General features: G+C 50.1%; 1 protein-coding gene across 5 annotated transcripts in view; it reads left to right on the top strand.

Annotated features, from left to right (window-relative positions):
* Positions 1–11,557, top strand: part of PPFIA4 (PTPRF interacting protein alpha 4) — a 49,272-nt gene extending 37,715 nt beyond the window's left edge. For 2 of the 5 annotated variants that reach the window (XR_005215122.1, XR_005215120.1), the window contains 6 exons: positions 1,738–1,835; positions 2,509–2,684; positions 4,836–4,904; positions 8,381–8,558; positions 8,809–8,917; positions 9,213–9,675. Coding sequence is in view for 2 of the 5 variants with exons in the window: in XM_037825018.1 (XP_037680946.1) it covers positions 1,738–1,835; positions 2,509–2,684; positions 4,836–4,904; positions 8,381–8,558; positions 9,213–9,262 (571 nt within the window). In the remaining 3 variants the exon portion in view is untranslated. Of the gene's footprint in view, positions 1–1,737; positions 1,836–2,508; positions 2,685–4,835; positions 4,905–8,380; positions 8,559–8,808; positions 8,918–9,212; positions 9,676–10,662 lie in introns of those variants that run through there. The other 3 variants (XM_037825018.1, XM_037825017.1, XR_005215121.1) reach the window with 2 other exon arrangements.
* Positions 11,558–14,569: the final 3,012 nt, after the last annotated feature.

The raw sequence follows: 14,569 nt of genomic DNA, 5'->3' as shown, positions 1-14,569 counted from the left end.
TCTTAACAGTGGTTACCATTTTTTGAGTGCCTCTGATGTTACAGGGGCTAGGCTAAGCCCTTAAATTCATTATTGCATTGAATCCTCACAACATTCCTGTGAGAGAAGTATGATCCCGTCTCACATATGCAGAACTGACTGTAAGGACTTTATATTTTTACTATGCTGTATAACAGCTTTAAAGGTCTTAGGAACTGGACTGGAAATTCAAGTGAGATTGAAATTAGACAGAAGGCATTTCCAGCCATGAGGTATGTGTGTTTATAACCCTCAAAGTGAACCCAGGCTTAAACAAGTGGCTTCAGCAATCAATGGGTGTCTTGAGCCAGAAAAGGGTTCCTAGAAGCAGTAGCTCTGAGCTACAAGGGAGAGATTGTTCTGAGCAGACGGGCCACCTGGGTAGAGCTGAGGTAAGAGGAGGAGGACAGCAATCTGCAAAATTTAATCTCAGAAAGCAATAGCCTCAATAATAGAGTCAAAAACAGTTGGAGTTGGGAGGAACTTTCTATTCCTTTCCTCCACTTTATACATGACAAAACCCAGGGGGGCTGAATGGCAGAGTAATATTCAATTTAAGGGGGAACACTACCATGCAAGCTGTCCCAAGATGGAATGAGCTGCCTCAGGTGGTGAGTTCCCTGTCATGTGAGGTGATCAAGCACAAACTCAGTGACCACTTGAAGGATGCTACAGAGGTGGCTCTTGCAACAGACAGGAACTTTGGCTGTATTTCCACAGTCCCTTTTAACCCAGATTCTGTGGTTCTTGGCCTGGCTTAGTTATTTATTGTGTGCTTGCTATGTGCCTAATACTGTTTAAGTACTTTTAGTCCTTTGCATAGATTATATCATTTAATTCATTAAGCATTTATGGAGTACCTACTGTGTGCCAGACACTTTTCTCTGGGTTTGAGGTATATCAGCCAACGAAACAGTTTCTTGTCTCTCATGGAATTTACATTCTAACTGGGAGAGACATACAATGAACAATAAAGATATTATATACCATGCTGAAAGAGTAAAAGTGCTAGGGAAAAATACTAGACTAGGGTAAGAGGGGTTGGGAGTGTGGGGCCAGGGGTGATGATGATGGGCAAGGTAGCATTTGAATCAGATTGAGGGGACTGAGTATTTGAGCAAATACTTAATGGAGAGAGAGTGAGCCATGCAGCAAACTGGAGGAAGAGTGTTCTGAGCTGATACAACAACCAGAGCAAAGGCCCTGAGGCACCTAGGCCAAGTGTACCTGCTGTGTTGGAGGATCAGCAGGGTGTCTGCGTGGCTGCAGCAGAGAGAGTGAGAGGGAGCATAGTTGGAGGGGAGTTCAGACAGGTAAGGGGGCAGACCATACAGCACTTCATGGGCCACTATAAGGACAAAGGTATATCATATTGTTTTCGCTTTTCCTTTGACTTGTGGGAGGTGGGGATCTTTGTCAGTCCAGTGCCTGGCACAGTGCTTGGAGAGGGAGGGACATGTTGGTTTCATCCAAAGACCATTTCCTTCCATCACTCAGGACCACTCCCTGGACCACAGAGAGGGAGAACATAGGGTAGGGGTAGGCAGAGAGAGGGAAGGATGAGTGCAAACCCTGGGAGGGAGGAGCCTGAGCAGCTGCAGGTGCTTTTTGTGCTGGAGACAGTTGGTCCGGATGTGCCATGGCTGGTGCTGAACGGACAGGTGAGGTCAGAACGTGGCCACACTGTGGCTCTAGCTCAGGGGTGCTGTGTACCTGCAGAACCAGTCTTCAGTATGGTATCATGTGTCTGAAGAGGTTGAATTATGATCGGAAGGAGCTGGAGAAGAGACGAGAGGAGAGTCAGCACGAGATCAAGGGTAAGCTTGTTGGGTCGGGCAGGGTCTCCTTGGAAAGGGTATGGGAGCAGCCTTGGGAGAGCAGGGGCCTGCCTTGGGCTGAGCAGAGAGGACGCCTTTGGTGCCTCAGGGAACTCCAGATCTGAGAGGGAAGATACAGTCCATGCCCAAAGGATGCTGCCGTCTGGTGGAGAAGAAACAGCCCCTGCCCAGCCAGCTAACACCCCTTCTGCTCCCCTCACATACCAAGACAGTGGCCACCAACAAGATAAATGCAATAACTCCCCTGGGGCAGCACTAGAGACTGGTGTGAGAAGGTGCTCCTGGAACCTGGTGATCTGGGTGGGGGTGGAAGGGAAAGAGAGGCAAGTCTTAAAAGAGCCAGGAAGGGCAGAAAGAATAAGGTGAGGGCCATTCCAGACTGGGGGCAGGGGCTCACCCACCAGGGTCTCTAGAGAGAAAGCTGTAAGCCTGATTGCCTGACCCTAAGCCTTGCAGGCTGGCAGGGATGGGGTGAAGTGGGACTGGTTTTGCAGGAGGTCAGGTGCCTGGGATGACAGGAGGACATGGTAAGTTAGTGAAGAGCAGGGTGGACTGGGGCTCTGGGTCTTGGGAGCTCTGTACTTCTCTGTTCCTAGGGGCCTTGGCCCAATCTGCTGTCTCTTTCTGCCCCTTTTCTCCCCCTACCCTCCAGATGTGCTGGTCTGGACCAATGACCAGATGGTTCACTGGGTCCAGTCTATTGGGCTTCGGGACTATGCGGGAAACCTGCAGGAGAGTGGCGTGCATGGTGCCCTGCTGGCCCTGGATGAGAACTTCGACCACAACACACTGGCTCTGGTCCTCCAGATTCCCACGCAGAACACTCAGGTGGGAAACCTTGTAATTGATCCAGCAGCGAGTCAGTCTGTCTCCGTGTTTTGCTCTCTTTGTTTCACTCACAGGCTTAAGGATTTGTGTGTGTGTTGGGGCGGGCTTCCCGAGAGTCTTTCCCAGAGGTGATCACAATGTCCCCAGCTGCCACCCCACCATGGGTCCCTGTGCATAACATGCGTCCTTAACATACGGAGCACGCCTAGCTCAGGCCTGGAGCGTGGTGTGCCCTTCCTGGGTTAACCCCACACCGCTGTGGTCACCCCCATCCTCCCAACCCCATCTTTGCAGCCTACCTTTCCTTCAGCCTGCTTCTCTGACCTGACTTTTCTTAGAGGAGAACGAGCCTGGTGCCCAAGGGGACCAGAGAGCTCATATCTCCATCTCCCACTCTGGGGATCTGGTCCTGGCCACCAGGCTTAAGAAAGCTAAATATACCCAATCACAGAGCCCAGGGCGTCTCCACACCAGGGCTTTGTCTCCCCATCAACAGCTCAAAAGATTAGACATCTCCTTAGATTACAGTTCATAATTACTATGGAGCCGAATCCAAGAATATATCAAAATTCCCTTGAACCTATTTATGTTTTTGGCCTTTCTAACTTCCTGTGGGTAATGGATTCTAGAAATGTACTACCTGTTGTGTAAAGTGCTTCCTGATTCTATTTGTCCTAAATATGCCCCTGTCAGGCTCTCCTGTGGGAGGGGAACTGCCTAGTCCTAATATTCTAGGCTCAGTAAGGACATTTGTATTTGGCCAATTCTTACCTTTTGTGATTTCATAAACATTGATTTTGTTGCCTCTGCGCCCAAGCCTTTGTCCCTCCAGATGGAGTGGTCTTAATTCTTTTAGCCTTTCCTTATATACTTGCCTCCGTCCCCTGATCATTTTAGCTGCCCTTGTCTGGACTGTTTGCAGCTGCCAGGTCTTTTTTGAAATTCAGCCACCCAGGCTATTTCAGGAACAGATGCATTTTGGCTTGTGGGAGGGTAGGGGTGTGTTGTCTTGTGATGCTAGTGTGATGGCCCAGCCCTGTGGGTCTCTGCAGTGACCCACTCCCCTAAACAGTCAAAACCCATAGCACAGAGCCCCTTGTTCTCTAAGAAGAGTTTGGATTTTCCCCTGAATGCAATTTATCTCCACTTGCCCAGCTTGAGCCTCTTCTGCTGCTTTCCTGCCTGGTCACAAAGCTTTGCCAGATGTTTCTGAAGTTTATACCCACGCACTACCCAGAGGAGCAGTGCATACTTGAAAATTTATGTGCTCCCTTTTCCTGATCATTTATAAAAATGTTATAATATGTTCCCAGTATGGACAAAGACTGTACTTATGGAACTCTGTGGTTAATATTTTCCACCCAGAAATGAGATTGTTTTTCTCTGACTTTTGTTTCCTACCTTTAAATTCATTCAGTTCTTGTGGCTAACCACACATCTGTAAATAGCAGGAACCCCTCTCTTTTGCTTTCCAACCTGCCTTATCTTCCTGACCTATTCATTTACTTTAGCTATTGGGGGAAGTGGTATCTGACCCAAGATGGAATTCTTCATTAAAGATGGTTAAAAATAACTGATGGCAATTTTGGAAACTTTCTTGTTTCTGGCATTTCCCTAAACTCCTAGTGAGTTAACCTCCTAGTATGCTTTCTCTGGGCACCATTCAGCCTCGGACCAACAATATCCATGACTGAGCAGCCTTCCTAATTTAAATTTTTGAAGTGAAACCTTATCAAATATACTTATCTAATCTAAATAATTTAAGTCCTGGCTACCCATGGTCTGTGTGCTTATTTACCCTTCTAGAAGGAGTTGTTTTCCCTTATAGACAAAATGTGTTTTTTTCCCAGTGGGTGAAGCCTGCCCATCCATATGTTCTTTGCTCCTACTTTTAAATAAAATTATGTTTTGCTAGTTTGCTCTCTTCAGAACCCTGTGGTCTACAGTTTCACTTCTAAGAGAACCTGGGGGTTTGTCTGAAGGAGCAGTGTCAGGAAGGTGTGTGGAGGTCCCAGATACTTCTCCCTAATGGACGAAATGCAAGGAAACTCCCCATCTCTGCCCTTGGAGTCCAGGGAAACATTAAAGCTAGCACAGAGTTCATGAACTATAGTCCTGCCACTTTTCCCTCTCTCACCCTGTGGCCCCCAGGCACGCCAGGTGATGGAGAGAGAGTTCAACAACCTGTTGGCCTTGGGGACTGACCGGAAGTTGGATGACGTGAGTACCTGGCCCTGAATTAAGAGCCTTGGGGATTGGTCATTGACGGATTGATGTTCACAAATTCTGCTTTCCCTGGGCTGATGAGTCAAGTGGTGGCCTAAGGAAGGAGAGCCAGAGGGGATGGGGTTGGGGAGTCAAGGCCAGGCCTAGCAGGACTTATCTTTGAGTAGCAACAGGCTGTAGAGAAATCTCTATGAAACAACTTCCTTATACAAAAGCTGAAATATCCTATATTTATACTTCTAGTATTTCCCAACTGTATGTATGCCCCACCCTCCTGATCACACGGCTCGGAGATTTCCCTCAAAGGCCGTATCTTTAGGATCACACCCTTTTATTTATCTCTCAGACCTGTCTTGTCAGTGCTGTCAGAAAAACATATCTCCAGGCTGCTCATTAAGATCCTAAACCATCTTCTAGCAGTGGGGTTGTGTGGAGGGAGAAGCTATGCTTAGGAGTTAAATTACAGCTCTTCGGTCTTGCTCCTCATTGCAGTTGGGTACGGCTAAACACATGGCTCAGGCTTTTGTCATCCCAGGATCCTCTCTAGTTTCACTCTTGCTTCTACTTTCAACAAGTTAAAGCTTTTCTCTCTCAGCTCCTGAGGTCACTGAAGAAACAGAGCCCCTTCTCTTGATTTGGTCACGCTTTACTCTTGATTTGAGGCCAGACTGTGTCCTGGCAGGTCCTGACATCTTGAGCCAGAAGGCTCCCCTAAGAGATGTCTGCCTAAACTCACTTCTTGTTTCCTGAGCACAGAGCCCCCTCTTCAGCCCCTGCCTCCCTCCTTCCTCCTCCCTATTCACTCAGCCCTTGGTTGTCAGGCCTGCCTTAGCGGACTTGGCTCCAAGCAAGTTAAAACAGAGCCTAGATTCTGTTTTATTTTTAGCTTCTTCATCTTCAATCAGATCATTGTCTCTGATCCCCATTTTCTGTGTATCTTCCCTTACTCCACACCCCACCCCCACCATCACCCGTTTAGACTTGTGGGCCTCCCTTTATGACACCATTAGTGTCTCCTGCTTATTGGCTGGAACCTTCTAAGTTGGGTTTAACAAGGCTGAAACCCACCTTTGTAGAATGATCACCCTCTCTCTGTAAACAGGGCATGCTGAGGAATAGATAGAATTTGTGGAGGGGTGTTTTCTTCACAGACGTCCCCTGAAGTTTGGAGTGTGTTATATGGCAAAGTTATTCCAGTCAAGGAGATAAGCTGCCAGCTGTCCTCACTCCCGCAGATGTGATCTTAATTTTCCAACCCCCTTTGTGATGCCAGCCCTCCCCACTCATTCTCCACACTCCTAGGATCTTAGCTTTCTTGGTTGCTGTCTGGAAAAATGACTCCCATATATATCAGTATGGTACTTTCTAATTTAGAAAGCGATTTACCCCTTCAATCGTTTAAAAATATATACTCTTTGAATGCCTCCCCTGTGCCAGGTGTTGGGCCAGGCATTGTGGCACAGCGGCGACAGACAGCTCACTTCATGCTAACAATCATCACATTAGGCAGGTTGCTGGTGGGGAAATTGAAACTCAAAGAGGTAACTTACTTGCTGTATCAGAGCTCATGTGAGGCAGGGCAGGACTGCAGCAAATGTGTGATTCCCGTGCTCTTTCCCCTATACCCTGCTGCCTCTTGGGAGCCCACGGAGCTCGCTGGCCTGTTGGGCTTCAGACACAGGGGTGGAGTTACTGAGTAGGGGACGTCATCAGGCAGCACGGTGGGATTTCTAGGTGTGGGCTGGAGAGGACTGGTCCTTGTAGGACAGTAAAGAAGGTCAGGTCCAGGGAATAAGTGCCACAGAAACTGCTTCCAGCTCGGCCATCTATCACCTTCATCAGCAACCTTGAGCTGTATCTGGCAATGATTCCCTCTGCCAGTCCTGGTTCTCAGTTTCCCCTCTTGCATCAAGGCTCTGAAGGGATGCATCCAATTCTCCCCCTACACGGAGGGCAGGACTCAAGGGAAATGAGGAGGAGAGCAGGAAAAACATCTATTAGGGGGCAGGGGAGGAACATAGAAACAAGGCCTTAGGGTTGGCTGAAGGTGGGAATGGAGAGAGAGAGCAAAAAGGAAAGGGCTCGGGGCTGGGTGAAGGGCAGAGTCATGGGAGGACAGAAATGATGAGGAAAGGGGTGGGACTCCTGCAAAGGGAGCCAGCTGCCATCCATTCAACAGGTATTTATTAAGTGCCTATGTTGTGTTCAGGCACTACTCAAGGGCTAGGTATACATTGGTTGGAACAAAAAAAGATCATGATCTCTGCCCCATGAAGCATAGAACTTGAGAGAGAGAAGGAGAGAGGGACAAGGGAGCGGGGGGGAAGAGTGAGAGAGAGAGTTGAATGAAATGCTCACTTATGTACATGTAAAACTGCTATAGGTTGGGTGCTGTAACAGAGAGGTGCACATGCACTAAGGAGTGACAGGAGTATTTGCCTACCCAGGGCATAAGTAACAAACCCTAAGGGGTTGGGACTAGGGGTAGGAGCTAAGGCTCTAACGGGTGGGTTAGTGTCCCCTGCTCCTGCTGGCACCACTGTGTCTGCACCAGTCTCGAGAAACAGGTGGAGGGAAATTAGACACAGGCTGGAAGGCTACAAAGCAGGGTAGGTGTGAGCTCTGAAGTGTGGGGTGGGGTGACCTGTATAGGAGGAGCCCCGGTAGGGTTGTGGCCCTGGTGCCCTTTGGCAGAAAGTTATTTTGGAGAACTGGCTGGCATTAGTGAAGGGACAGATGGCAGGGGGCTGCTGGCAATGTTCCTGGGAGGAGCCAGCCTCTGATTGTCATCTGCCTGACCCATCTGTCACAGGGTGCTCTCACCTGATCCCATTAGGGATCAGCAGCCTGAGAAATGGGTAGAGCAGGTGTTGTTATTCTTATTTTACAGATAGGGAAACTGAAGCTAGAGAGGTCACTTCACTTGCCCAAGTTCACATAGCTAGTAAAATGGCAGCGCCAGGATTGGAACCCAGATCTAACTCCTGACCACCTGTCCAGCATACAGGGGCTGCAATTAACTGAGGACCCAGAAGGGCTGGAGGGCGTCCAGGGGGCTGGCTGGTTACCATTCCCATGGGGTGAGGCTGAGAAGAGGAATACCCTAAGTTGAGGAAGGAGGTCAATGGGTATCTCAAGCCCCGTTTGAGAAGTTTAGGGTGGGCAGGGAAACAAGTTCAACTGGAAGATGAAAGATCAGACCAAAGGGGACACCTCCCCACCTCCACCCAGACACTTGGAATTTCAGCACCGCAAGGGCCCCTGGGAATCATCCACTTCAGCCCTTTCATTCTACAGATGGAAAAACTGAGGCCCAGAAAGAGCAGGTGATCTTGCTCTCTTTTTTCCTAAGGGATGGGACTGGTACCCCTAGAACCAGCCAGGACTGTCCCCCACCCCCACCCCAGGCAGGGAGTGAGAGTGGCAGTTCCCACATGCCCCTTGGGCCTCTGCCTGTTCCCACGGTGTAGGGAGACGACAAGGTGTTCCGCCGCGCACCCTCCTGGAGGAAACGCTTCCGTCCACGGGACCACCACAGCGGCGGTATGCTCGGCGCCTCGGCCGAGACCCTCCCCGCAGGCTTCCGCGTGTCCACCCTGGGGCCCTTGCAGCCCCCACCGGCCCCGCCAAAGAAGATCATGCCTGAAGGTGAGTGACAGGCCGGCTGCGAGGACCCGCCCTGGCATCCAAGGGTCCGGCTGGGGCGGGGCGGGGCAGGAGCGCGGGCGCTAACGCGAGGCCGGGGCTGGTGGCGCCCCCTCCGGGCTGACGCTACACTAACGGCTGCCGGGGGCCGGCGTGTCCCGCCCGCCAGTCGGGCAGGGCCTCCCGCGGGCGAGCGTGTGCGCGCATTAACCCGCTGCTCTGTGTGTTCTCCCGCGCTGCCGACTCCGCCCAGCCGGGACGGCGGGGGCGCAGAGACTGGAGACCTCCACGGTTCGGACCTACTCTTGCTGACCCCCTACCCTCCCGCCCCGGGTCTGACGGGGGTGTGCCCGTGGCTCGGGGTAAGTGGGCCGGGCCCTGGGACGCGGGGCCCTCCTGCTGCCGTCCCTCCGTCCGCACACGGCCTCCTGCCCCGCTTGGCCGCCCCGCCGTCCCGGGCTCCGCACGCGCATGCCTCTGGCTGCCAGCCTGGCCCCGCCGCTGCGGCCCTGCTCGCGCACACTCCCCGCGTGCGCCTTCCTGCTTCATCTGGCCTTGGGCGTTTTGCGCTTGCTTGCCGAAGATACCATGCAACCCCATTGTCCCAGTAACTAATTTCCAACTCACACGCTCTGCCTCTCTCTCTCTCTTTCTTAGCTCACTCCCACTATCTCTACGGACACATGCTCTCCGCCTTTCGGGACTAGCCACGGCCCCCCCAGGGCCAGCTCCTTCCTTCTGGCCTTCACAGGCTCTGCCGACCCAGACCTCTCCTGCTCGTTCCCCTTCCTCCCATGGCGCCTAGTCTCGTCTGTGACTTTCCAGTTGCCCTGGATCTCAGAATATTCGCGTCCACCCCTTCGGCATCCCACTACCACTAGTCCCACCCTGTGCCCTTTGTAAGTCTCTCCTGGACGCACCTGGGGCCTCCTCGCGTGATGGAGGCACCCAGGTTGAATGTGCTTGGGGCTCTGGGGGAGGGGAGGGCGGTGGCGGCCCAGGGTGGGTACAACTCCATTCCCCCTCTCCTGAACCTACTCTGTCTGGACTGCCACCTCCACTAGGAACCAGGACCTGGTACCAAGGGCTGGGGATGGCTGTTTCAAAAAAAAAAACAAAAGGCACTTCATACTGCCCTGCTTGGGTTATTCTGTGGTCCCTGTCTGTTTCCTGGCTGTACCAGATAGTCTGACATCTGGTTTTGGGACCCCCCCTCCCCCAATCCTGCCCTTCCCCCAGCTCATCACTCTCACTGCAGCTCCTGCCGCCAGTACCTCCTTGGGGGCTGGGAGGGGCTACAGAAGGTCACATTCTCCTTCAGGAAGGTGAGGCTGAGAAGAGGGAGACTCAGGTGGAGATTCCAGGCCCTGGCTCAAGCAGAATCCCAAATGAGAATTTGGGAAGATTCAGAGAGAAATGGGCCACTGAGCATTGGGCCAGGGGTGAGGATGGGGAAATTCTCAGCACCCCAGCCCAGTGAGGTGTGTAGTCAGGCCCTCCAGAGGGAGAACAGATGGCTTCCAGTAGCAGTAAGCCCCAAGGGCAGTGGGAATGCCCCCTGCCCCAGTTGTAGGGTGGAGCTGCTGCTGGGCCTGGGTCCTGGAGGGCTGGTATGGGTCTTGGATCTGGGCAGAACAGATCTAACCATGTACTGCCAACTATGCGCCTAGCATCCTTTTCCTTACTGCCCCCTCTGCCCCACTTCTTAAGTAATCTCAGCCCCGTAAGAGTAAGCCTGATGGTGTATTAAATATACTTTGACCCTAAAATCAAATGTGGGGAAAAGGCAGTTTGAGACTTTCTTTTCCTGACCTCCTGGGAAGAAAATTAAGCTTCCTCTTCAGTGAGTCATATCCCGGTCCAGTAAATCCAATGTTGGTGAAGGTGGTCACTCTCCTGCATGTCCCCAAATCACCCACGCCTTGTTCAGGGCTTTTTGGGTGTGCAGGGACTTCCTCCTTCAGAAATTCTTAAGACCGCAGCTTCCGCCATCTTTTCCCAGCATCATGGTAGGAACCAGGGCTGAGGGATACAGGTCCTGAGTTTGATAAAAATAAATTATTCCCAAGAAATCCCTCTTCCTCACCCTTTTCCTCATCCTACTAAGGTGCCTGGAGGTATTTGAGACTCAAGTTCTGGATGGAACCCAGGGCTTCATCTAATAAGAGGAGAGAGAAAGCTTCTGGAGCATGTTTCTTGGAGTGGGGCCAGTGCAATGCCATCCTACAGGTGACTGGAGCAGCTGGTTTGCAACCTGCTTCACTTGGGTTCTGAGTGGGGATTAGGCTAGCAGGTGGGCTAATGGGTCACAGCACCCTGTCCAGAGGGAGTGATGGAACCTGGGACAGTGCCAGGGCTTCGGGGCCTTCTGCTAGTTTTCAGTAGAGGAGAGGCCCGCCTGTGGTGGTGTCAGGCAGGCTGTCCTCTAGGCTTGGGCAAGGCAACCACCTGCCCTTAGCCTCTCTCACTGTTCCTGCCCTCTCTGTCAGGCTGCTGGAAATGGAGCAGGAGCAAAAAATGAGTTGGTTGGAGAGAAAGAGCTCCCACCCCTGGGTGATAGATATTAAGATTATGGAGAAACCCCAGGTTCCTGATGGTGGACTTTGGGCCCCCAAAGTCATCTGACTCCTTCCGGGGACTCTTGATGGGCTAGCTATATGGGAGATTTGGCCTCAGCCTCTCCTCTACAACTTAACTCTATTATGGTTTGTCATGTCATAAGGCAGCAGCTGGAGGGATCCAGGTCCGTTCATGGCATCTTGGAAATATTGCAGGAAGGAGATGGGGAGGAGAAGTCTGTGCATACACTAATGGAAGGCTGTTGTCTTGGTGTATCCCTTGTCTCATAGTCAATATATTTTTTATTTGGAGAGCCTGTCTCACCAGCCTCCTATATCTCGTCAGGTCCCTTCTCAGTACTGTACTGACTCAGCATCAGGAATGGGTGTGTGGGTGTGTGTGGGTGTGAATGTGGGTGTGTACGTTCCAATAAACAACCTGGTTTTAAGACAACCTACAAATGGCCTCCGATCTTTTTTTAAACTCTGTGCTCACCTGACCTGTCCAGCTTCTTCCACAGTCTTGAGAGCTGCCGTAGTCTGGGAAGTAAGTATCAGAGTTTTAAAGATTTGTAGTGACTAACCTTCTGTTTACTTGTATAACCACAGAACTGATAGAGGTTAGTGTTTGGGTTGCTTGTGCCAAGGGAGTAAAGGAAGAGACAAAGGAGTGAGGAGCCCTGGCTGCTGGGCTTGATTTATTTCCTCTTCCTTACCCCTGCGTCCCTGATCATGCTTATTCTACTCGAACCCTTTCACACTGCTCCCAGAGTTACTGCTCCTAAACCCCCACTGGTCATACCACTTTACTGCTGAAACTTTCATTAGCACCTCTGGATCAGAGGTCCACTCCTTGGTGTGGCATAAGAAGATATTCATGACTTGGCTTCTGGGCCCTCTTCTGCTTCCCATCCCTCTCAAGTCTGCCGAACTCAGGAGCGTTACGGTAGTGTTTGGGGATCGGCCAGACCCATCACCAGAACAAAGCACGGCTGCTTCTTTGCAGCTGTGAACCTTCAAAACCTACCTCAAGCCTCACTTGGGAGGCATTACCTGCTCCTCCCCAGCGGAATTAGGGAACAACAACCCTTTGCTTCCCACACTGGGCTTCAGGGATGCTTCTTTAGGTCATTCTCATTGATCCCTATCTCCCTAGAGGTATGTACTCAAATGAATAAGTGAACCAACTGTATCTCAGAGGGTTGTTATAAGGATTATGATTAATGAAACCTAAAAATCATTGAGTACTATATGAATCATTGACTCATTGAGTACTATATAAGAATCATATACATATATGTATGTATGTATATATAATACAAGTTAGCTCATTTAATCCTTATAACAACCCTGTGATATAAGTATTATTACCATTTTACAGGACAGGAAATTATAAGGTAAGGATCACATACCTGGGTCACAAACTTAGGTCTTCCTGACCTGAGTGCTGTGTTCTAATATGTTTGTTAAAACTCCTGGCCCAGTGTCTGCCATAGAGTGTTCAATAAATGTTACTTGCTTCTTTTTTAAGTGAGTGCATCCCCTGCCCCTCAGCTAAGCCTTTCCTTGCCACCCCATCTCCCTTTCCTAACTCACTCATGTGGTACTTGACTCCTGTGAATCTTCATGGGGCCATGTTCCTTCTGCTCACCTAAATGGTGAACTCCCTGAAGGCAGCATAATGCATCATACATCTTGTATCCTCTCCAAGGCTTAACAGTGCTGCAAACACTGATGGAACAAGGGTGGCAGAGCCCATGGGCACAGATGACAAGAATGGAAGCAAGATGAGGCAACCTGGACATAGCCTGGGGAGGTCAAACAGTTGAGAAAAAGGACTGGCCAAGTGCCTTCCATGTCATCCACAATCCCAGGTAGAACTGACAAACCTTGTGGCCAGCTAGAATCCAGGAAATCTGAAGGAATCCAGGAACACTGAAGATTTCCCACTATTGTCACCCTCTGGGATGGGGAATGTGGAAGGACCAGGCTTAGGTGAAAATGTGAGTTTGATTTTGGAAATGCTGAACTTAAAATGAGAGCCCAACATCATGATCTGTCAGCATTTGTAAACAGGAAACAAGACTAACTTTCTTTCCTGGAACCCTTTCCTTTATCTCCTCTAGGAATATCCCAAGCAAAGTGAGAGGCAGGGAATCTGGATGTTGGGTGATTGCCTGTGGCTGAGGGAGGACAGGCATGAGGCACAGCCATAATTGCCATGGGGTAGCAATTTGGGGTTCCCACGCAGGCCTGGGCTGTACTTCCTTAGCCAAGACTCAAGTTCAACCTGGAAGTTTCCCAACCTGTCCCCGAGCTCAAGTTCACTCTCACTCAGGCTTCTCTGTCCTAGCCTGGAGCCCAGAAGCCAGGAATTCAGAGAATTCCAAGGGACTGTGACATGCTGGGGATGGTGTTTTATCTGTGATGCAGATACTCAAGCTGAGGGGGCTCCCCTCTTCTCACCCTCTGTCCTCCATTGCCCCCCTCTCCAGTTGATCCAACCGCCTCTGCACCTGCAGCTTTTAAAATGGTTTTCCAGTCTGCCAAGTAAATTGCTCTGAGAAGTTAGATACCTAAGAATGCTAATTGGAGTGCAACAAATAGTACTTTAAACCTTCTGTAATTCACACTAATTATCTAGACAGTCTAAGAAATTCCAATTTACACACTAACAATTGGTATGTAAATTTCAAGTCATTCTTATCTTTTCATTCACGCAGATTCCCTAAAGTCCATTATAAGGCAATATTTGATTAACCCAGTTTGATTTCTTGCAGGTGCTTCCACTGAAGACCAAATTTAAGCTAATTTCCCTAAAGAACTACGATTTATTATTAATTGGAGTCCTATCTGTAATTCTGTGAAGGCTAAGCATTTGTCAATTTGAGAAAGTCCCTGTGCCCTGATGACAATTATTTATTCTGTGAAAATAATGAGTGGGGCTGAGCTCCTGCTTGGCAAAGTTTGCCATTCACACTTCTGAAATTCCAGCAAATTGTCTCTTGGGGGTGGGATGGTTAAGAACTATGAAAAAATAAGTAAACAGTGGCTACACTTGTCAGGCAACTATTGGTTCTGATAGCCGTTGCTGAGACTAGTCATTCTTTCCAGTGAATCAGTTTCCAAGTGACATGATCACTTAAGGGTATAACCTAAATATATATATATTCTGCAGCCCCAGAGGCTATCTGCTCTCTGGTAGAGTTGAGTGCTTTTCTCAGGTGCCCTCACCCCAAACCCCCACCCCAAGAAGGAGGGCAAGGGACAGGCAGGTCCTAACTGAAGGAGGCAGGATTGTATTCACCCTCTGTGCCAGTTTGAATGTATTGTGTCCCCCAAATGCCATTATCTTTGTGGTCTTGTGTGGGGCAGACGTTTTTGGTGCTGGTTAGATTTGCTTGGAATGTGCCCCACTCAGCTGTGGGAGATGATTTTGATGAGATGTTCCCAAGG

The sequence above is a fragment of the Choloepus didactylus genome, chromosome 2 (genome assembly GCF_015220235.1).
Source record: "Choloepus didactylus isolate mChoDid1 chromosome 2, mChoDid1.pri, whole genome shotgun sequence".
NCBI classification, from domain to species: domain Eukaryota; kingdom Metazoa; phylum Chordata; class Mammalia; order Pilosa; family Megalonychidae; genus Choloepus; species Choloepus didactylus.
The sequence above is the reverse complement of the archived record's forward strand: the minus strand, read 5'-3'. Positions and strand labels throughout refer to the sequence as shown.